The sequence below is a fragment of the Rhinatrema bivittatum genome, chromosome 16 (genome assembly GCF_901001135.1).
Source record: "Rhinatrema bivittatum chromosome 16, aRhiBiv1.1, whole genome shotgun sequence".
NCBI classification, from domain to species: domain Eukaryota; kingdom Metazoa; phylum Chordata; class Amphibia; order Gymnophiona; family Rhinatrematidae; genus Rhinatrema; species Rhinatrema bivittatum.
The window spans coordinates 42828081-42852392 of NC_042630.1; the positions used below are offsets into that span (position 1 = coordinate 42828081).

Below are 24312 nucleotides of genomic sequence, written 5' to 3' on the forward strand. Positions count from 1 at the left end.
ATAGCTGCTGGTTGAGAGTATGGCCACCAGAGCTTTGGGATCCCCCTTGCCTCTTATTTTTCATTTCTCTTGCCTAAATGCATACAATTGGTGAATAATAAAGAGGAGAGAGAGAGGGCCTGTTCAACTTTAACCATTCCTTTGGACCAAAACCAAACCTTTTTCAGAAAAGATCATTTAAAAAATAAAATACATGTATGTACATTAGGGATGTGAATCGTTTTTTGACGATTTAAAATATCGTCCGATATATTTTAAATCGTTAGAGGCGATATTAATAGGAATTCCCCCGATTTATCGTCAAAAATCGTAAATCGGGGGAAGGGGGAGGGCGGGAAAACCGGCAAACTAAAACATCCCTAAAACCCACCCCGACCCTTTAAAATAAATCCCCCACCCTCCCGAACCCCCCCCAAATGTCTTAAATTACCTGGGGTCCAGTGGGGGGGTCCCGTTGTGATCTTCCACTCTCGGGCATCGGGCGCGCTGATAGAAAGTAGCGCCAGCGCCGTTTTGGTTCCTGTTCCCCGACGTCACAAGCGTAGGAGATTGCTCCCGGACCCCCGCTGGACCCCCCAGGGACTTTTGGCCAGCTTGGGGGGACCTCCTGACTTGCCAAAAGTCCAGCGGGGGTCCGGGAACGACCTCCTGCACTCGAATCGTGTTGCTTTGCAAAATGGCGCCGGCCATATGGCCATATTGCCAAACAGCAAAATAGTGCCGGCCGTACGGCAACACAATTCGAGTGCAGGAGGTCGTTCCCGGACCCCCGCTGGACTTTTGGCAAGTCAGGAGGTCCCCCCAAGCTGGCCAAAAGTCCCTGGGGGTCCAGCGGGGGTCCAGGTAGCGATCTCCTACGCTCGTGACGTCGGGGAACAGGAACCAAAATGGCGCCGGCACTACCTTTGCCCTGTCATATGACAAGGCAAAGGTAGCGCCGGCGCCATTTTCTATCAACGCGCCCGACGCCCAAGAGTGGAAGATCACAACGGGACCCCCCCACTGGACCCCAGGTAATTTAAGATATTTGGGGGGGGGGTTCGGGAGGGTGGGGGATTTATTTTAAAGGGTCGGGGTGGGTTTTAAGGATGTTTTAGTTTGCCGGTTTTTCCGCCCTCCCCCGATTTACGATTTACACGATATTTATAAAAACAAAACAGCGACGATCCGATTCCCTCCCCCCCCCCCCCCAGCCGAAATCAATCGTTAAGACGATCGATCACACGATTCACATCTCTAATGTACATACCTATTCCCTGCATGCTTTACAGCCATAACACTGTATTGCCATAAAACAAGAACGGTGCCTTCTGGCCCTGAAGCTGATGCTGTTTTTAAATGGCTGCGAGTGGGGCAGGAGTGACGGGATCTCTCCTGACACTTTCTTAATTCAAGCTGCCAATGGAAGGGCTGAAGGCTAGGGGTCCCAATTTACGGCAGGGGAGTAGAGGGGCTTGGGGTAGGGGGAGAGTGGAAGGGTGTGGGAAGGTCTAGCTCAGTTCAGACAGCAGCAGTAGGAAGGCCTGGGAAGACCCCATTTTCTGTGTGCGCCATTGTATTCTTCTTCTGTAATAAACAGAAAATCTCTGAAAATGTTTGGGTATTTTCTGGTAAGTCAATTTTCCCATTTGTTCACAATAATAGACTTATTTTTGCTATGAAAAATATATCCTTAAAACAAATGTACATCCTTGGTGTCTGTGACTTAGGGTGCCTGTCTGTCTAGGTGTGAGCTGTCCATTTTGCAGGTTGCCTGAGTGTGGGGGTCTCTATTTCACTCTGTATCTGATTCCCTGGGTGCGGGGCGTTTGCCTCTGTGTCCCTGTGTTTGTGTGAGTGTATGTGTGCTTGTGCTTTTCCACAATATAGGGTGTTTAAGCCAATGGCAGGCAGTGAAGCTCCCTCTTGACTTGGCAACTGGTTCAAGAGCTGATTGAAGTTCAGAGCCTGCAACCAATTGCATGGCTGGAAAGTGGAGCCTTCAGAGTGTCTCATCACGTCTAGTGAACTTTTTACAAGTCATTCTAAATTTCCCACACTCTTCCAAAACTCATTATTCTTTCACCCCACCTGATTCCCCTTATTTTACCAGATTTCTTTACAACTTACTCTTCTCACTTTGTACCCCTTATAATTCTCATACCTTCCATTTCTCCGTCTTCCCATCCTGCAGAGAAATGCATTTCTTTTGCAAAACCATTATGCAATTCCTCAGCTACTGACTGCTCTTGCTTCCAACTGACTGTATCCGCCATTACCCCTTCCTTTCCTTTCTCCACCAATTCAGCATCACATCCATGTGTATCTTGTCCCTTAATGTGATCTAATCTTTTGGGACAGGAACCTAAAGCCTTCTAACACTGTTGTTCTAGTCATTCTTTCCTATTTTGTGGTGTTCATTTATTTCATATTTCTCTTGTTTCTTTCTACGCCTTGTCATACATCCATAACTGACTTGTTATTTTGCTATGAAGTACTCCATATTTGAGTTTAACCACTCTGAACTGAAGTTGTTTCCACACAAATGCCATGAAGGGTGGTCATTTTTTTTTTTTTTTAAACTGAATCTTTCATGTTCATGCAAGGTGTTGCAATGGCAGGGTTGAAAATCAAATCCTACATTTCTCTACAGAAATCCTACACAGTCTCAACCAGGGCCAGATTTAGGCAGAAGCTACCTGAGCTACAGCTTAGGGCTTCAGATTATGAGGAAGCTCTAAATGAAAAATAGAAAAATACTAAGCTCATTGATAATGCTATGGGGCCCCTTAAATAAGAAAACCCATGGCCTCAGCAGGTCTTCATCTGTATTAAGAAGGACCACTTTGGAGGGTGAGAGAGAAATTCAGTCTTAAGTCCATTCAAATCCTTGACACCTCTGCTGAAACTGCCCCCAAGAATTAAGAATGTCACTTACAGACAACTGTGATAATAGCTTTTAGGGACATAGACCCATGCCCACTGAACTGGACTTAAGCCTGCCAACTCATTGCAACAGCTTAGGTGGAAACTTTTAAACAGGCACACAGGCATCCATGTGTGTGCACTCGTCGGCCCACGTTCAGGCAAGAGGCCATTTTATGATATACGCACAAATATGTGCGTATATCATATGGACTGACCGCACGAGTCTGTGCGCACAATTGTAAGTGAGCACGCGCCTATGCGCATAAATGCCATTTCCATTTTTCCCAGTTCATACCCAGTTCGCCCAGGTAAGGGATGGGACTTCCAAATCCCCCTAGTTTAATAGCCTCCAATTTCCCCTGTTAGTCCCGACCCTTAAAATCCCTCCGATCTATTTAGCTTTATTTTATAATTTGCATGTCATCCATAGCAGAAGTAAAGTAGCCCGTAGGTATTTCCACGCAAATTTGAAATCCTGGAACACCAATGCCACACCCAGAAAGTGCCCACCACACCCTGACCCTTTTTCGAAACTTTTCATTGGTGCACATTAATGGGAGGTATGTGCTTACGTGAGCACCATTTAAAATCTGCTCAGCCTACTCTGGCCCAACTTATGCACATATCTCCTGGTTTTAGCATGTGCCAGGCTTTTAAAATTCACCTTTTAGTTTTCAGTGAGATTTTCTCATTTCTAAGCTTAAGCAGGATTTGTTGACCTAGTGGTAATTGACTTCTGCGATCCTGTAGCAGTCTAGTAAGATATCCCTTCTTTTACATTTTCCAAACTGTCAAAGGTAAACAAGGATCAAGTCTCAGTCCGCTGTAATGGAAACCTTTTGCCGTTCTTTAAAATTCATGTTTGCATGTAAATCCAAAGAAGCTTGTGCTATATCTCATAATGTCAATATTGCAATAGTTAGCTTAAAGCAAGGACCTTGACCATTTTGCAGCTTACAGCCGATCTCTTTCATTTTTCAGTAGAAAAGTGTGATCCTTGTCCAGAAGGATGGCTGTGGTATGCAGGAATGTGCTATTACATCTCCACCATGACAAGGTCTTGGGTTTTAAGCCAGGAGTACTGTTCCACATACAATGGGACATTGGCCGTATTAAAGCGTCAGCAGGAGTTGGTAAGGAAGGCAGAATGCTTAATTATTTAGGGTTTCTGCTTTTGTGATGTGGGAACTCCTAAGCTCAAATGTTAGAGGTGTTTTGGTTATTACTGTGGTTATACAGGAAAAGAAGTGAGGAGTGACAGGAGTTGTAGGATGTTGTTTATTACTATGGGTATAGAGTACATGGGATGAGGGATGATAGGAAGGAGTAGGATGAAGGTTATTACCATGGGTTGTGAGGGCAAGGGGTGGGGAATGATCAAAGAGGGCAACAATGCTTATTATATTCTAATGGAGGAAAAATATATTCACCAAACATTGGGAACAAGATTATTTCTATCGGTCACTTTAAACTGATATGAACCTCAACTTTTTCTAATGTTCTTCAGCATGTAGGATCTGTTTGAAATATGGTATTTGAAATTATAAATAAATGACTTGGCTCAGTCCTAAGATGTAGCAGATTTTCATGGTAACTGAACTGAGTATGATGTAGTGTACATTAATCCAGTGAGGAACAGATTTCCCCTACTGCCTGGTTAAGAACTCCAGTGATGACAGTTAAATGATTTTGATAACCCTACATTTAAGTAGGGTGTCCTGGTTTGGATAAAATCCCCCAGTTATAAAAAACAATACTCCCTCTCACTCCTTTTCTGCCCCACACAAACTATGCTGTACTTGTGGTAAATCCACTCCACTCTGCCTCACACCCATGCCTCACAGGCTCATCAGGAAGAGATATGTTTCCTTTACAAGCCTAGGGAATGTTTCCAGATTCAAGATTTCATCAGGACTAGGTAGAGAGTGCATTGTACAAATCAACTCCTCTTGTACCTTTCCTCAATTCAAATGACAGAAAATCTTCAGTGATGTCAAATTTGCTTTCGTACCTCTGACTGTGTATTTAAACCACCACCCCCAAAAGTACCCCATCCCCAAACCCCACACTGAGTTTAAAGTACCCCCCCTATTATAGTGGTACAAATAGAGAGTACCATATTGATTTCTGTTCAGAGGCTCTCTCTCTTTCTCTCTCTCCATCTCCCCTGATAATGCACAGCTACCGTGATCAAACATTAAAACCTGCATAACTGTGCGTTACTCTATTGCATTCCACGTTAGGAGCTACTCATTACCATTAACTCCGCCCAAACTCCACCCACTTGTATAGCAAATGTGACATTTGCACACTAGCACACGATGCACTATTTAAGGCCCTAATGTGAAATGTTGAATGACCCTGTTTTTAGTTTTCACTTATTAATCCTTAAAGTTGCAAATTCTGAGATTCCTATGAAGGAATTTTCTTATCAACCATACAGGATGGTATAGCGCTATGAGAGTTCATGGAACATTATCTTGAATAGTTCAGTAATTGAGGCTTAAAAATTAATGAGATCAACATATCCTTCATTTATTGAGCAATTGCTTGCAGACAAATATTTTGGTCCCTCAACACGAACCGTGTTTCGCCATAAGGGCTGCGTCAGGAGGGACAAAAGCCCAAAATTAAAAATAGGAAGAATCAAAACAGTAGTATGAGGAACCATAAAAGTAACAATAACAATGACACCAACAGCGCATGGAAATCAATGACACCAAACATTAATAAATACATATAAATATGAAAACTGAATAACTAACATAATGGTAAATAGAAAGTTATATACGAAAACACAATATTTAAAATTTGGTGTTAATATAATAGTAAACATAAGAATGTGTAATGCTATATCAAGTTTACAGAAAGTAATTTGAATATCAAGGTAATACAGAGAAGCATGGTAAAGGAAAAAGGAGGGAGGAAGGGGGAGAAAGGGGATGAGAGAAAGCAAAAAGGGGTAAAGGGAGAAAAAAGGGGAGGGGGAAGAGAAACAAGGGAAGGGACAAGGAAAATAGGGTGGAATAAGGAGGAAAGTAAAGAAAGGCAGACAAATACTATTTCCTTTTAAGCTGTAAGCTGCCTAGAACAACTGATGTGGTTGAAGCGGGGTCATAAGACTTTTAAATACATTCTTAATACCTCCTTTGGTAGAAATAACAGCTTCCAAACATTTCCCGTAGCCAGCCAAGGTGCGTAGAACTTTGCATCCAGCTTGCATGTTGTAGAAATGGCATTCCTATTACTGCCTTAAACCTAGTGATGTTTCTTTTTGGTTCCGGAATGCAGACGTTTGTTCAACATTTCAAACTCAACAATTATTGGGTTGGACTGAGCAAGCGGGAAGACGGCTTGTGGTGGTGGGTGGATGGATCCCCGCTTCAAAAGGAATGGTGAGAGTACTTTTTTTTTTAACAACTCTCTAGGCAGAGATGCTCATGATAAGGGTGCTAGCCCTCTCTAAGCATGGAACCCACAGTAGCATGTAAAGGACCAAGGAGCACTCAGTCAATCAACCTGCTTGACTGACTGGCACAGCCCTGCCTCCTCCCACTGTACCGTGTTGGAGCGCATGTTCATTACCAGTCCGCTTCTAATCAATAGGGGTATTTTGCCCTATGGTACTGAGGTTTTTCAAAGCTACATTCATATGTAAAATTTCAAGGTGTTTTTATAATAAGACAAGACATTATGTGATTGGAGCCTCTTAGCATCTAAGAACCTTCATGTACAGTTTTTCTATCACAGACCCTGCTTGCTCTACAAGTCTCATGGTTCAGTTTTGCTCCCCACATTTATCACTTCCTGGAAGTTTCTCAGCAACTGACCTTCAACAGTGACAGGGTGATTGCTCTATCCAGGCATGATAAGGGCTGCCCCAACTTTTATTTCATAAACAAATTGGACTATTGTCAAAACTGCATAAGATGCTCCCCCCTTCTTCCCTTTAACAAGATGTCTGTCTATATATTGAGCAATTCTATAGCTGATCATGGGAGCAGGGGTAGGTGGAAGGGATGATAATGGAGGTATATTTGTATTGGTTCTAGTTTGTCTAAACGTAGAGATTTGTGTCTTTGTTCCTTCCCTCACAGGTTCCCATTTCCAAATGATGGCTCATCTCTAGGATGTGCGTATATTATCTCCGAAAAATTTGGGGCACTGCACTGCCAGTCAGAGCGACTTTGGCTGTGTACCAGAGCTCCCTCTTCATGCATTATGGCTCAAAAATAAAGATGCTGGTGTGGAGAGGAACGTCTAGGATATTCAGGTAAGACAGAACCAAAGGCCCAGGGACTTCATCCAGCAGTCTGGGTTCTGCTCAGAAGGTCACTTCTGACCGACTGACAAAAACACGGGTCCATCCTGTGACACCAGCAGGCACATTTCTGTGAGACTCCTTCTCCCCCCTCAGGAATTCACCTCCTACTCCTGGTTCATTGCAAGCTGATGGGTAGGGAGACTGTACATTACGTTATCTTACAACTGCACTTCAAGGCTGAATGTCTGAACTCTGCACTAAACGCTATGGGGTAGATTTTAAGAAAGTGCGCCTTCGCGTACATTTGTTGGCGCACCAGGCGCAAACAAAAGAACTCTTGATTTTAGTAGATACGCGCGTAGCAGCTAAAATCCAGGATCGGCGCACGCAAGGCTGCCGATGTCGTGTAGCCGGCGCTCGCCGAGCCGCGCAGCCTGCCGCCGTTCCCTCCGAGGCCGCTCCGAAATCGGAGCGGAGGGAACTCGCTTTCGCCCTCCCCTCACCTTCCCCTCCCTTCCTCTATCTAACCCACCCCCCCGGCCCTATGTAGACCCCCCCCCTACCTTTGTCGGGGGATTTACGCCTCCCGGAGGGAGAAGTAAATCCCCGCGCGCCATCGGGCCGCTAGCGCGCCGAGACACAACCTGGGGGCGGTTCCGGAGGGCGCGGCCACGCCCCCAGACCACCCCGGGCCGAAACCACGCCCCCCGGCCCACCCCTGAAACGCCGCGTCCCGCCCCCAAAACGCCGTGCCGATCCGACACGCCCCCCGACACACTCCCCTCGAAAAACCCCGGGACTTACGCGAGTCCTGGGGCTCTGCGCGCGCCGGTAGGCCTATGGAACATAGGCGCACCGGCGCGCAAGGCCCTGCTCGCGTAAATCCGGGCGGATGTACGCGAGCAGGGCTTTTAAAATCCGCCCCTATGACATCAGTGCCAGGCTCCTCCTCAATGGCTCACCACAACGTTTGCAAGCAACGTGAACCGTGCATGAAGAGAACTGTTTCCTTCTGTGGAATTACTTGAAAATAATAAATCTGTAGTCCTCTTTTTCTTTTAATTTTTGCACCCAGAGCACAGAAGCATCTTAAAATTTATTAAAAAATGAATTTGATTTTATTTTTCCACAATTATTCATCATTTTCTAATTTTATCCTTGATTTTTTTTTCCCAGCAGCCTTTTCCTTCTTCACAAAAACTATTTGCTGGATTTTGACAATTTTTTGTGACCAGATTTCCAGTATGCTTTCAAATGAATGTCTTTGCCAAGAATCATGTATGTGTATGTGTATATATATGGGAGATTTTGTTTCATGTTGTGTGTTTGAGAGATGAATAAAGTGTGTATTATTTTTTTCAACTTATCTCTTACACTACAGAACAATGAAGCTTCATTTGCAGCTAGTTCAGCGGTGTTAGTATGTCCCGTCCCCCCCCCCCAATTTTTAACCAGTTCCTCCAATACCTCCCCCCAGCCCCAAACAATAGCCCATTCCTTTCAGGGCTATTCCTTGTTCACGTCCCACAGATTGCTGCTTCCTCCAGAAACTAGCAAACATGCAATCAGACAGTAGGTCTTGCCATTGTACACTGGCTTAGTCTCCCCTACCCCCATCCAAACCATTTCAAATACTTTGAGCACTGCTTTCACAACATCTCCAGGAATGACTGACGTGAAAAGCAAAAATTCAGGAATCAATGTTCTGGTCTTCCACACGATGGCGCACAAGCACCATCACCAAGTGTAATGGCCAGGTTCTATGGTATACTTACAGTAAGTCGTGCGGGGAAGCAGATAAGGCAGACACAGGAGAGCAGTAGAAAAGTTTACTTTACAAAACAGCAGCATAATACAAATAGATTTTGGTAAAAAAAATATAATAAGTGACGCAGGCAATATATCAGAGATAACAGCATATGTGCATGTAAACAAATAATAAAGAAAGGAAATGAAACTATTGCTAGAAGCAAGCTTGCGCACAGAGCAGCAGCAAGAGAGAGAAATAAGATCATGTAAAAGGTATTTTAGGAACTAGTATTTGCAAGTCAGTTGAACATCTGCACACATCCCTGAATATGCTCCATGGGTATCCAGCACTAACCACATCCAGAGGATGTGGTTAGTGCAGTTAGTATAGCTGTGTTTAAAAAAGGATTGGATAAGTTCTTGGAGGAGGAGTCCATTACCTGCTATTAAGTTCACTTAGAGAATAGCCACTGCCATTAGCAATGGTTACATGGAATAGGCTTAGTTTTTGGGTAATTGCCAGGTTCTTATGGCCTGGATTGGCCACTGTTGGAAACAGGATGCTGGGCTTGATGGACCCTTGGTCTGACCCAGTATGGCATTTTCTTATGTTCTTAATGGCACGCCAGTTACGCCTTTTGGAGCTCGACATCGGGGTCAGATATATCGTTGAGCATTTGCTTCCCTCTGTACTGAAGAATTTGAGGCAGGGGAGAGAATATTTAGTGTGCGGAGTAAGGATTTCTTTGTTCAAGTAGCCCTAAACTGCAGCTAAGTGTGGCTCAGATGTCTTCGTGCCAAGCAATGTTAGGTTATCAATCAGAGCTTAGTCTTTCACTTTTCCATGGGACTATTCCTACATTTAGATATCTTTTGATTCACTGTCCCTAGTGACAACACACCAAGACACAAGACCGGACTATGGCCATATCTTTTAAAGGAATACACTCATATCATTCCCACTTTATGATGACAACCTACAAAATCCTCAATAATTTACAAAGAAAATGAGTCGATATAGGCAAGTTGCTTGCCTATTTCAAGGGTAATTTTAAAAGGAGTTACATGTGTAAATGTAACATACTATGATAGCAATTTTTAAAAGCCATTTACTCATGTCAAGTACACTTGTACATGAATATCCTATGGACAATTAAATGGCATATATTGTAGCAGTTTTCAAAAGCCCACTTACACTGGTAAAGTGCATTTACACATGTAGAACCCAATTTTAAGCACGTAAATGCTTTTCAGAATCATGCCCAATGATTTTTTTAAACTCTTGTTTAAAATTATAACAACACCGCTATTCTCATAGACTTGAAAAATTATTTCACATCAGTTCTAAACTATAATATGAATTTTCTTTATTCAGTTACCATGGAATGCATTGAAAACTGGTTATGGACAAGGCCATTGAGAAGCTGGTGGCTCTAATGAATAAGGAAACACAATCGTGCATGGCCTCCCTTTACTAGTGCACTGTAAACTTTACACTGCGAGACCTAAAGAGCTGAGGATGGACTCAGAAGAAAGCAACGGAAGATTTGATTCAAATATCTAGCTATTTTCAGTAATGCACTAGAAAGTAGCGTTTTACCATGCATTGAAGCCTTCAAGCTGAAGGGGTCCTAATAAGAAGCTGAAAGGAGGGAGGCTTAAAAGAAATTTGAGAAAATTGTGATTATTGTAAAACCTTTTGTGTGGGATTACCGACACAGACTACATGTAAACTTCAAATAACTAAGGGCCTCATTTTCTAAAGTATCTCAGGCCTGCGATACTTTAGAAAATTGCGCTAATGGGGGGTCGAAACGGGGGGGCGGTCCTGCGCTAGCCGGTAGCAATCGCACCGCCGCTGTGCGATCACTGCCGGTTTCGCACCCAATAGCGCCACCATGAAAGGTGGCGCTATTGGGCGCGAAATAGGACGCGAAAAGGCTCCTTACCTTTTCGCCGTCCGCGCCTTCTTTGCAGAGTTGGCCCCGGTGATGCCCTGACTCCTCCTCTTCCGGGGCCGAATCCGCCCCCATATCGCTAGCGCACGCTTGCGCTGATAACGCAAGACTGCGCTGCTAGCGCAAGCGTGCTTTAGCGTTGGAAAATGAGGCTCTAAGAATGCTCTCTCCCGGTGCAAGGGTGTTAGGCACCCTAGGCAAAATGTCTGCCTTGTGGCCATCCAGGTCCCTCCCTGGCCCTGACCTCATTCACTGAGATGGCACTCGTGGCCACTAGATGCCACTAGTGACTGCTTTTCTCGGAAGGATGTGCACTGCTTGCAGCCAGTTGATTCTGTGATTCTCTGGGCCGCAAGTAAGAAGGGGGCCGCTCGTGGCCTGCCGAGCGGCCCCCATATGGCTACTCTTTGCCACCCCCTACTGATTGGTGCCCTAGGCGAATGCCTAGTTCGCCTACTGGGATGCACCGGCCCTGCTCCTAAGGGATTGTTGGGAGCAATTTAAGAGAGAAATCATGAGCCCTTATCTTAAGGATCTTCATAGAGTTCCTATTCTCTATCCTGCACAGTTCAAATTTCAGATTTTAACTTTTACTGAAATAGGGGGATGGGGGAATAGTTTCTAGTCTAAGGTAGGCTATTTGAGATTAATAGCAGTATGAAAGGTGGGCTGGATGGATTGCTTTATACATGATGGAAACTTTTAGGCAGCAGGTTTTGTTTAATGTCCGATTTATAACGTGTTTTTCTACAATACTGTTATGGTATAACTTGTTTGCTTTATCCTGTTTATAGGGATGATATGTCTTTATTGACGTGAGGGATTGCTTATTTTTATATGGCTATCGCAACAGTGTCTTTTAGGACATTGTTTGTGTGTTTTTTTATTTTTGCTGCTGAATAAAAATGTAAAAGAAAGCCTGGTTATACATTCACCCTTCTTGGATACTATGAGATTGGTTAAAACTCAGACACTGGCAATCTCTAGCATGGCTCCACAGTTATGGAGAACCAGTGCAGTTGAGGCCATGCTGGAGAAAATTCTGTTAACTTTTAGATATCTTACTAAAACCTTTTTTTTTTTCCAGTATGGTTTTTATTGATTTGTCATGGGCTATATTTATTAGAATCTTTTAGTTTTTTATTTGTATGTTATATTCTTAGGGGTAGATTTTAAAAAAGAGCGCAATCGCGTACTTTTGTTCGAGCAGCAGGCGCAAACAAAAGAACGCTGGATTTTATAAAATACGCGCATAGCAGCGCGTATCTTATAAAATCCTGGATCGGCGCGCGCAAGGCTGCCGATTTTGGGTAGCCTGCACGTGCCGAGCCGCGCAGCCTGCCTCCGTTCCCTCCGAGGCCGCTCCGAAATCGGAGCGGCCTCGGAGGGAACTTTCTTTCGCCCTCCCCTCACCTTCCCCTCCCTTGCCCTATCTAAACCCCCCCCTTTACCTTTGTCCCTCGATTTACGCCTGCTAGAAGCAGACGTAAATCTATGCGCCCCAGCAGACTGCTGGTGCGCCGTCATCCAACCCGGGGGCTGGTCCGGGGGCCTCGACCACGCCCCTGGTCCCGCCCCAAAACGCAGCGTCCCGTCCTCAAAACGCTGTCATTTGGCCCCGCCCCCGACACGCCCCCTTAAAAAAAAAACCCGGGACTCTGCGGGCGCCCGCGTCCCGGGGCTCTGCGGGCGCCGGCGGCCTATGCAAAATAATCGCCCCAGCGAGCAGGGCATTTAAAATCCACCTGTTAGTTTTTATTATTTTAACTGCTGTTTTTATATTTGTTATTATTTTAATACATTGTTACTTTTGGTATTAATTATTTTTATTTTAATATACAGTTGCTGTTTTAGACATTGATTATTTTATTGTGCAATATATCTTATATGCTTTATAATAATTTGTTGTATTCCACTATCTTTTCTCAAATTGGGTAATAGTGGGCATTTTAAAAAAATAAAATATTTTTTTCACCAAAAATTTGTTGGACACCTGGAAGAGGCTCCCAGAAGAAGTCAGCAAAGTGAAAACTATCAGAATTCAAGCATGCATGGGATAGACACAGAGAGAGACGTAGACTGTAGATGGAATAACTTCTGAGACACAATAGTAGGCAGGTACCAATAGGCAGACCTCTGCTGGGATGTGGGATGATACTTGGTGGTCCTTATCTGCCAACATCCATTGATTACCCCAGCTTTCAAATGCTTCGTAAGACAAGTGGAATATGTATAATGGCTGTATCAAGCAAGTAGGTTCAGAGCAGAGGTTCTGCTGGTATTTCAGTTTTGCAAGTTCTTGTCTGCAATGGCTGTAAAATTGATGATATTCCTCTCACAAATCCTTTTGTTTGTGTTGCCACAGAATTCAGTAGCAGATTCATTTTTGCTAAGAATACAACAAGATCTTTCTCCATTCTTGCCTGGCTGAGATCTATGGATCATGAAGAAACAAACAATAATATAATAAACCGAAGATGTTAAAACTGTGCTTAAGACAGACAAATTCTGCATAAGATTTGAAAGAAGACTGGAAAAAATTCATATAGATTCTTAGCTTAAATATATGTGAATCAGGGATGGGAAGAAGAAACAATTTTGTTTAGTTTTTTTGTTTCATTTTAGGGGGTTTGGTTTTCCAAAAATTTCATTTCCTCTAATGTTTATTTCATTAAAAAAAATGAAAGAAAGATTTAAAAAAGAAAAGAAGCAAGGCCTTCCAAGGCATCACATGTGTCCCACCTGAAAAAATCTCAGGACCAGAATCTACCTTGGCCCCCACTTACCCGTTCCAGAAGGGAACTGACACCAGGGTCTAGGCCCAGGCTTGTGTAGGGCTAGGATGAGGTTGTGGTGACTGACCTCTGCATAAGCCTACACAAGTCCTAGGCTTCAGCAGACTAGTCCAAGGACAAAGCTTCAACCTTGCATAGTCCTAGGCCATGGTAGGTTGCCGCAAACTCAGCCTAAGCCCATAGCAAGGCCCAGGCATATATATATATATGCACACATTTATTTCTTTATTTATATACTTATATTTATATTTATATATTTATACTTATATTTATATATTTATTTCATAACCTTGTTCTATGTAATGCCTTTTGGCAATTTTCATGTTCTGTTTCAATGTAAACCAATGTGATCTTTATTTCATATAGGAACACTGGTATACAAAAATCTAAAAATAAATAAATAATAATATACCTCGTTCTGAAAAAGCAATCATAACAGTTCACAACAAAACATCAATAAAACAATAGTTTCAATTGCATGCCAAATAACGCAATATCGTTATTGCCTATAAAATTAACAAAGCAATGCGGATGTATTTGGGCAAAGCAGAGCCGATACACTCAATGCTCTAATGCTACTCTAAGGGTAAGTGTCTTTAAAAAAAAATTTCTATTGAAAGGGGTTGTAATAATTTTTTTTTTAAAGTGGCTTATAAACATAACAAGTGCCAAACAAGTATCAAACCCCATGATTAAACCTGTTTAGCAGATACATTGTTACACTTTGCAATGAAAAGTGACAAAACGTTCCTAAAAATGCTTGTGTTTTCAGCTCACTTTTGAGGGTTATCCCTTGAATCATAATAAGTGGCATTCACATATGTGGTTCATTTAATTTCTACATATATATTTATCACATCAATTACCATTTCCTTTATTCTATCCTTTAAAATTAACAGAGCATAAGTGACTATTCTCCAGCCATTCTATGACTATCTTCTAGTCAAAATGTGTCACATTGATTAGCCATGTTTTCAAATCCTTTCTAAACTGCTTTACATCTTTCTAGATCCGCAAGTCACCCGGCATTGTATTCCATAAGTTAGGACCAGCAATTGAGATCACCCTCTCTCTCACATCAATTAAGTGTACAGAATGCAATGAAGGAATTTATAATAGACTCTGGTTAGCAGATCTCAAGTTTTGCTATGAAATATAAAAGTACAATTCTGCACTTAGCCAATCAGAATTATTGTTAATCATGTTATGAAGCTGTTATGGATCTGCTCCCCCAGAGGGGAGGAGCTAGCAATAGGTTAGTAATCAGCTCCTCCAGAGGTGTTCTTCCAGAGATCTGTTCTTCCAGAGAGGAGGAGTAGCAATCTGTTATGGAATCTGCTCCCCCGCGGGGAGTAGCCAGCAGTCTGTTGTACTCTGTAGATGGAGTTAATGATCTGTTGGTTGGGTCCCCACAGAGTGGCAGTTTGTTATGATACCGCCTCTAGTAGTGTAAGGAATAGACACTTTAATATAAATTGGTGAATCCTTGGGCAGATGACAGCACCCCCAGGAGGATATCCTGAGAGGGACCACCGGCTAGGTTGTAGTATGGAGACAAACACAGATAGTTCTTTATTAGACAGATAGTAGAACCACCAGAGGTGGCAGTAGTGAGCTGATGTGCCCGGCAGGGCTGAAGTCCCTCAGATACTGGAACTGCGATATATGGGTTGCTGAGCTGTAGAGAGAGACTATAGGTAGTGAATAGACAGGGTATGCTGGATACATAACCAGTAGTAGATGATACATTCACAATTTTATATATCTGTAATGGCTTCTATGCAACAGAGAGTCTTCAGTATATTCAGGAACAGGAGCCGTAGGCGAGTACTGGTTCCTATGTGGGGTCTGGAATAAGAACTCACAATATTTGTGTATGAGATGGCTTCTGAAATAGAAGAGAGTCTTTGATGAGTTTTAGGAACATGGGCCCTCGTGGAGCGAGTACCGGTTCCTATCTGTAATAATAACTCACGATCTCCCTACCTGCAATAACGTCTTAGACAGAAGGGAGTCTTCAGAGATTAGAAACATAGGCCCTCGTGGAGCGCGTACCAGTTCCTATCTGTGATAGAACTCACAGGGCCGGATTTTAAAAGCCCTGTGTGCGTAAATCTGGCCAGATTTATGCGCGCAGGGCACTCATGCGCCGGTGCACCTATTTTGCATAGGCCGCCGGCGCGCAAGTCCCGGGGCTTCGTAAAAGGGGCGTGTTCGGGGGCATACCCAGGGTCAGGGGGCATGGCCGAGGCCCGTGGGCGTGGCCAAGGCCTCCGGACCAGCCCCTGGGTCGGGTGATGGCACGTCAGCAGCCCGCTGGGGTGCGCAGATCTGCCAGCAAAGGTAGGGGTGGGTTTAGATAGGGCCGGGGGGGGGGGGGGGGGGTTACGTAAGGGGAGAGGAGGCGGAAGGAAAGTTCCCTCCGAGGCCGCTCCGATTTCGGAGCGGCCTCGGAGGAAACAGGCACAAGCCGCGCGTATCTTATAAAATCCAGCGTACTTTTGCTCGCGCCTGGTGCGCGAACAAAAGTACACGCGCGCGTAATTTTAGAAAATCTACCCCACAGTGTTCACATCTGCGATTGCTTCCAGGCATTAAGGAGTCTTCTGAGCATTCAGGGATGTAGGCCCTCGAGGAGCGTGTACCGGATCCTGTCTTAGCAATCTGAAATCAAGAAGAGAGAGCGGAGCCCCCGAGGAGTGGGTACCCCTTGGTAAGTTTGTGGAGGCAGAGCAGCGGAGAAAGAATTCCCCTTGAGTGCAAATAATCTTGGACAACCGAAGCTAGTCCAAACGGAGTCCCTTGCTAACTCGATTCGTAGTTGCAAGCAAAGACCTTTAAGTTGGAAGTGGATGACGTCACTACGGGGGGACGCCCCCGAGGTTCGCGCCCTTGCCGGTACAAACTCTGGAGCGCGCGCCCTTACATCATCAGGAGCATGGCAGATCTGCAGCGTCAGGCCAGCTAACACTTATTAACAAACCCAATACCTACCAGCATTTCTTTAAAACCCTTACCGTACAAATCAAGTGTTTCAACACCACAAATACTTGCTTCCATATGAATTTTTTCCCAGAAACTTTAAACATGTATCATCTTCTCCAAATGTTTATAACCATTCATCAATTGGTCGCGAAACTGCAACCAAAAAAATGTTCTCATGAATCAAACAAGCTATAATCAAAGAAGGAAGACGGTACACCATACCTGAACAGACGCCGACAGCACGTACCTTCAAAATCCGGAAGTGACGGTACCACTTCCTTTCTCCACTAACATGCAAGTATTCGTGGTGTTGAAACACTTGATTTGTACAGTAAGGGTTTTAAGGACATGCTGGTAGGCATTGGGTTTGTTAATAAGTGTTGGGATTAGTATATTGTTTTTGTCTTTGGATATTATAGATTTTGTAGAAGCTTTCCCCTGAGGAAGCCCGCTAGACGGGTGAAACAGAGATCTTCTTTGGGGAACAGCCGTGTGGCTGAGAAGTACTCGAATGAATAACAGGGGAACAGCCGTGTGGCTGAGAAGTATTTGAATGAACAACATTGTGGCAGCAGTTAATGGGGAATAGCCGTGTGGCTGAGAAGTATTCGAATGAACAACATTGTGGCAGTAGTTATTCATGAATAAGGGATCAAATGCACTCAGAGGAAAAGACTTGTCTTTGTAATTGTTTATATGTTATTCATTGATCAATCTGATACTGTTTCACTTTAACATTTTTGTAAACTTAGGATTCAAATGAGTGTGACAAATGTATTCTGCCTTTATAATTGTCTACATGTTATTCATTGATTGAGGTTTTTAATGAATGAATGGCGTTGAATGATGATTGGTTAGTTAGTATTATGTGTCTAGTTAGGATGTATTATTCTTAATAAACATTTTTTGTGTATATATATATAAATTTGTGGAAGCTGTTAGGAGGCTTGTCTGGAGGAGTGTAGAAGGCTTGGTGGAGAGCTGAAAGTCCACGGGAGTCTGCTGTCCTGGGATTGAGGTGAATATTGAGAACAGTAGCAAGAGGGGGGCTCTGGCAGCACTTCGGTGCTGCACGAAGAGGCGCACAAAGGGGCACACCCCTTTGTCGTGCACCTTCGGCGCGTGACGCTGGGCTTTAAAGCCCTCTAGGGACAGCCTTGATTGGCTGTCTGTCTTAGTTTCCCGATTGGCCAACTCGGCGGAGGAGGAGGGGTGCCGAAGGAGGATCAGCCTCAGGCAGTCGGAGCGGGCTACCTCGTGGTTGGCTGGGAAGACCCGCTTGGGGTAAGTGATTTTTTTCTAGGCCTTACCCCGGTGGGTCCCTGGCGCCGATCACGCAGGCCTGCTCTCCTGTCTGTTCGGCTGGCGGAAAGGCTGCAGCGCCGGCTGACGCTGGGCTTTAAAGCCCTGTAGGGACAGCCTTGATTGGCTGTCTGTCTTAGTTTCCCGATTGGCTGACTCGGCGGAGGAGGATGGGTGCCGAGGGAGGATCAGCCTTGCGCGGTCAGAGCGGGCTGCCTCGTGGTCGGCCGGGAGGACCCGCTTGCGGTAAGTGATTTTTTTCTAGGCCTTACCCTGGTGGGTCCCAGGCGCCGATCGCGCAGGCCTGCTCTCCCATCTGTTCGGCTGGCGGGCGGCATGTATGTATATATCTGCTCTCCCGTCTGTTCGGCTGGCGTTTCACATGTATGTATAATTCTATAATGTGTATGTATATTATAGATATATACATACATGTGACCTAAGAACAAGGCTAATTTGCATAGTTTGGTCATCCTGAAACCAAGCTTCTTTGTGACCAGCACAGAAATGCTCCCACATCACCTCCACTCCAACTTGTAAGGTCACAAAAGCTCCATCTTATGATATCTCCTGGTTTTTCCTTTTATTTGCTAAGACTAGTTTCATTTGCCTTTCAGAGTTCAAGATATATTCTGTTCCTGTTTTACAATTGCAACAAAGCAGACTCAAAGATGCAACTCACATGTTAGTTCACGTTAGTATATAAAAATAAAGGTGGATAAACACACAGCCAATGAATCCCTTTGACTGGACTAAGTACATATGTGACAAGTTCTAAGGAAAAAACGTTCTTATTTTTCCCTGCCCTTGCCCACCCCAAAAGGGGAGTATAACTAAAAAAAAAACGGATTTTTGATATTGTTTTAATTTTATTTAAATTAGTAATTATTTATATTGATACAGCATTCATTATTGCATTCATAAGCAATTGTATTAAATATTTATGATATTGTATTACATTAGATGATAGTTTATGATATTTTATTTTGTTTCTATTATTACTGGAGATGTGCAGCAATACTGCACTTTGGTTCAGGCTTTGTTTTTGGCCCACCGCGGGAAATTTTGTTTTTCCCGCTGTTTGGACTTTTTTTTTTTGGGGGGGAGGGGGACCCTGAAATTTCAGAAAGATTTTGTTTGTTTTTCAGGTCCTCCGAACCAAAATGAATTAGACAATTTCATTGGAATTGTCTAATTCATCCAAAACGAATGGAGATCCCTAATTATTACTGTATGAGCAATTTAAATGCTTTTTGTACTGTATTCTCCTTGGCTGCCATTAGTCACTGTAGACTTATTTGGAAAGAAGGGATAAAAAATGTAATTAATAAAAGAATCATTTTCAAGAGGTCCATATTTAGTCATCTAAATGCATATTTGGGCGTTTATCTGGCTAAATTCTAGCTGGCTGATAAGATAACCAGCTATAATTTATCCAGCTAAGTACCTAATTCACTAACGGGAAAATTTAGAAAGTGGTGCATGGGCGTCCATGTGCGTGCGCGCGGGGGGGGGGGGGGGGGATTTTGTAATAAATGTGCAGTGCCACGATCGGCCCTTTCCCCAGTTCCCTCCCAGTCTGCTCCAATAAAAGAGCAGATTGGGAGGGAACTTACCTTCCTATCCTTCCCAACCCCTAAATCCCATCTACCAACCCGAGATTTATTCGTTTTACAATTTACCTGCTCCTATGAGCAGAAGTAAGTTGCGCACTGGCCGGCTGCCAGCACGCGCTTCACATAAACAGCACCTAATGGCACTGTCCTGGCTGGCCCCTGCCCCTAGCCTTCCCCTTTTTAAAAGCCTGGCACTTCCATGCATACTTGGAGATATACACGTGGCCAGCTTCTTGGAAAATATATGCATATCTTTCGGGATTTGTGCACATCAGGCTTTTAAAATTGGTCCCTAAGGGTTTTTCCCATAGACACAAAATGGGAGAAAAGCCTTAAGAACCTGGCCCTTAGGGGCATTCTAGGGATGTAACTTGGGAGGAGTTGAGTTAGCCAGTAACTCTGATATTCAGTTAAACTGATGACTTTTCTGGCTCTTCCAGCCAAAATATATTACTATATTCGGTAGTGCAGCTATATTCGGCAGCTGTACTACCGAATATAACTGGCTATAATTAGTCAGCTAAGTTTAAGATAGCCAACAATATTCGGCAGTGCAGCTCCACCTTTGAATATGCTTCCAAATTTAGCTGGATAAGTTTATCCAGCAAATTATGCTGTCCATATTGTTTCTGAATATTGACCACCGAAGGTATTTCTTCAGGTAAAACAGTGCTTTACCTATAGAATTGTCCCAGCTGAAACATACATTAAATTATGCATCCCTGTGTGTACAGTGAGTGTAGGTAGGGTTTGCATTGAAGTACATACCTTTTGACTTTGAAAAGTAGGCACCAACGTTTCCCCGAAAAGCTTTCCCCATACAAAGAAAAAGGTGTAACTTTGTACAGGTAGGGGTAGATTATCAAAGGGTTGCGCACGTAAGATACGCGCGCAACCCCCAAAAACCTACTCCTGCCTCCCCCTGTGCGCCGCCGAGCCTATCTTGCATAGGCTCGGCGGCGCACGCAAGCCCCAGGACGCACGTATGTCCCGGGGCTTGCAAAAAGGGGCAGAGCATGGGTGGTATTGATGTTGGCAGATTTGAAAACTGCCAACACAGCGGGCACAGCCATTTGCCGCTGTGCCCGGGATCACGGGCCGGCCGTTGGCCAGCGCATGTAACTTCCTCAAAAAAAGGTAAGGGGGGGGGGTTCTAGGTAGGGCTGGGGGGTGGGTTAGGGAGGGGAAGGTGCAGGGGAGGTGGAAGGAAAGTTCCCTCCGAGGCCGCTCCGATTTCGGAGCGGCCTCGGAGGGAACGGTGGCAGGCTTTTCGGCTCGGCGCGCACAAGTTGCACAATTGCGCACGCATTTTATAATATCGGGCGTAGATTTGTTCGTGCTGGGTTGCGTGAACAAATCTGCGCCCGCACGCAGGTTTTAAAATCTTCCCCATAGTTTTCACAGGATAATTTTCAAAACACAATTTCACACCTAAGTTTGCTTTGGAAATTGATTTTACATAGACATAAAAGACTGCCAATTTATGTGGGCTCTGGTCAAATTGTCTCCAAAGGGGGCAGTTTTCAAATCTGCCAACATCAATGCATGTCCAAGGTTGCTTTTACCTGTGGGCATTGCACCTGTTTTCAAAGAGAATATCCAAGCATATTTTCCCTTTTAAAACTGCTCTAGGAATAAAAAAAAACCCACAGAGATTTGCATCCGCTTGTTCTGTGGACTGTTTTTCATAAGAACATAAGAAATTGCCATGCTGGGTCAGACCAAGGGTCCATCAAGCCCAGCATCCTGTTTCCAACAGAGGCCAAACCAGGCCACAAGAACCTGGCAAGTACCCAAACACTAAGAAGATCCCATGCTACTGATGCAATTAATAGCAGTGGCTATTCCCTATGTAAATTTGATTAACAGTCGTTAATGGACTTCTCCTCCAAGAACTTAAACAATCCTTTTTTAAACACAGCTATACTAACTGCACTAACCACATCCTCTGGTAACAAATTCCAGAGTTTAATTGTGCGTTGAGTGAAAAAGAAATTTCTCCGATTAGTCTTAAATGTGCTACTTGCTAACTTCATGGAGGGCCCCCTAGTCCTTCTATTATTCGAAAGTGTAAATAACCGAGTCACATCTACTCGTTCAAGACTTCTCATGATCTTAAAGACTTCTATTATATCCCCCCTCAGCTGTCTCTTCTCCAAGCTGAACAGCCCTAAGCTCTTCAGCCTTTCCTCATAGGGGAGCTGTTCCATCCCCTTTATCATTTTGGTTGCCCTTCTCTGTACCTTCTCCATCGCAACTATATCTTTTTTGAGATGCAGCGACCAGAATTGCACACAGTATTCAAGGTGCGGTCTCACCATGGAGCGATACAGAGGCATTATGACATTTTCCGTTTTATTAACCATTCCCTTCCTAATAATTCCTAACATTCTGTTTGCTTTTTTGTGTGTAGATTTAGAAGTACAATCTACCTGGGTTATTTCCTTCCCCCACCCAAGCTATGCCTCTGGGAACACCTGTTCCTGCAGCTGAAAGTATGCCCTCTGCATTCTGCCAGCGGTATAAGGGGTGTACAGTTTTCAGGCAGCCAAATTATCCGGGTGACTCAGTATTTACCTGGGTATATTGCTTCTGAAAATTACCTCAGTAATGTTTTGTTCACCCAATAAAATGTATTGGCCGTGGCCTGGTGGCTGAACTTTATTTCTATGAATCAATAATCAATTTGAATCTTCTATGCAAATACAACAGAGCACATGCTTTACAGGAAAGATTAAATTAAAAAAAAGAAAAGAAATAGGATTAGGGAAATTTAGTATTCAGCCTTAGAATTTCTTGATGAATAATAAATACCCTTTACTTGATTGGATGTAGGCTTCTCTCACTCACCCCCAGTCACCATCTCTCTTCTCCCTATAAGATCCAATCCAGAAGGTGCCTTTCTTCACTTTTGAATGATTTTCTATGAACTCCTAGGAAGAAAACATCCAAAGTGAAGATATTTGATAAAATACTATTTAAATTAGGAAGCAAAATCCTTATACTAAAGGCCAATTTATGAACTAAGCAACAAAGTCACAAGTAGCCTGGCAAAATCTCAGTATATTTTATCTTTTTACAGCCTTATCTTTCCTGCCCAAGTTCCTGCAGCTTTCCACCAAAAGTAAGCCTTAGCTCTCAGACATTATAACCACATAGATGCCTATAACTTCTAAGATGGAAGGGAAGCGAGTATAAGTGTGGAAGAGGATGGGGCAGAGGAGAAGGTAGGGAGGATTAGGAAGTGCTACGGTTGGAGTGAGTCAAAGGCAGTGAGATGTAGGAGGTAGCGAAGGATCTTAATATGTTAAGGTATAAAGGATAACATTTGCGATATTAAGACTATCAATAACAATTAACAACATGGACCAACTGCAACTTAATGCATGAGGTAACTTGGCTGATTCTTCCAGCAAAGGGGAATTGCTGTGGAACTACTTAAAATAGGAAAACCGCTAAAGCCATTTCTGAAACCACAGCCTCATGTGGTACATGTGATAAGTGATTGTTTATAATACCATACTTAAAAAAAAAAATCATTCTGCCCAAATAGTCATTTAAAGGCACAGCATTGAAATCCACTAATATAGAGAGACCTCACTGCCCTGGAAGTGCAGACCACATCAGCTTCTCCTTTACCTTTTCCTCCCTGTGCTCAAGCACAGCAAGGTCCGACTTAGTCGAGCGGCAGGCGTTCCTGCTGGTGTCCCAGTTCTTCTGCTCCTCTGAGAGGTAATAACACTTTCCTCTGTGCTGTACCCAACCATCAGGGCAAAGCTCACATTTCCCTAGAGCTATACAGGAAAAGAAATGCACATGTTTGTGTGAAAGGAAGCTAAGCAATGCAAACAGGTTTAAAAAAAGATTACTTTGATGCAGCCTCCCTGTACTTCTGTAACAGTTTGCTTAGAAAAGCAGATATCCTATACTTTTTCGACTCAAGACCCAACACCTGCCTACTAGGCCAGGTTATCCTTTGGAGTTTGTACCTAGTGTAGAATCACACTAATAAGGATGAATCACACTGATTACTCCAGAGACTGTTTTCTAAGCCATGACAATTGAGTTTCTCTTTCTGTAGGTGGATTTTGCTTATAGTAAATGACTGAGGTTGGGGCATTTTGATCTCTACTGTAACCATGTTGGGGGGTTTTGGCATCCCGGTTTCTGATGCATGTAGGTATTTGTACTTCTGAATTCAAATTATCTGAACCACAACTCCCAGAAGGCCCTTGGAATATGAGCTTAAAAAACACCAAGATTGTCACTTGGAGGCTCTGTGAATGGCCCTTAGAGTTGGTCGAGATCATCTGAATCCAAACAAACACTTCCTCTGCTGAGTCCTAGCATCAAAGTCTCTAAAGTTGCAACTATGTTTGGGACCAGCTGACTATGACCCCTGTCACCACCAGATTCCAGCCAGATTTTGATCTGTGCATGGCCAGCCTCTACACATGAACCATTCCAAGGCTGTCAATTGGAATCTTTGTGAAAGGACCTTAAAGTTGGCCCAGACTGTCTGCCTCTGGATGCTGTACACAACTAGCTTTGCAAGCCTTACGTTTGCTGATAAATAATTTGAGATTGTGATAGCCAAGTAATGTGGGGCAGTGGTTAGAGCAAGGGTAGGCTTTTCCAATCATGGAAATCAACAAATCAGTCAAGTTTCCAGGATAGCCCCAATGAGAAGTCATCAGATACTTTTGAACTTGTATGTAACTCTTGAGAACCAGAAT

General features: G+C 43.7%; 1 protein-coding gene across 6 annotated transcripts in view; it reads left to right on the plus strand.

Annotated features, from left to right (window-relative positions):
* LOC115078151 (killer cell lectin-like receptor subfamily F member 1) overlaps positions 1 to 18884 on the plus strand; it is a 45684-nt gene extending 26800 nt beyond the window's left edge. Inside the window, exons 5-8 of one of the 6 annotated variants that reach the window (XM_029580856.1) lie at positions 3889 to 4040; positions 6199 to 6302; positions 7005 to 7180; positions 18578 to 18884. In XM_029580856.1, the coding sequence (XP_029436716.1) occupies positions 3889 to 4040; positions 6199 to 6302; positions 7005 to 7143 (395 nt within the window). In that variant the 3' untranslated portion in view covers positions 7144 to 7180; positions 18578 to 18884. Of the gene's footprint in view, positions 1 to 3888; positions 4041 to 6198; positions 6303 to 7004; positions 7181 to 8347; positions 8539 to 10295; positions 12056 to 13243; positions 13856 to 18577 lie in introns of those variants that run through there. The other 5 variants (XM_029580857.1, XM_029580854.1, XM_029580852.1 and 2 more) reach the window with 5 other exon arrangements.
* The last annotated feature ends 5428 nt before the right edge of the window (positions 18885 to 24312 follow it).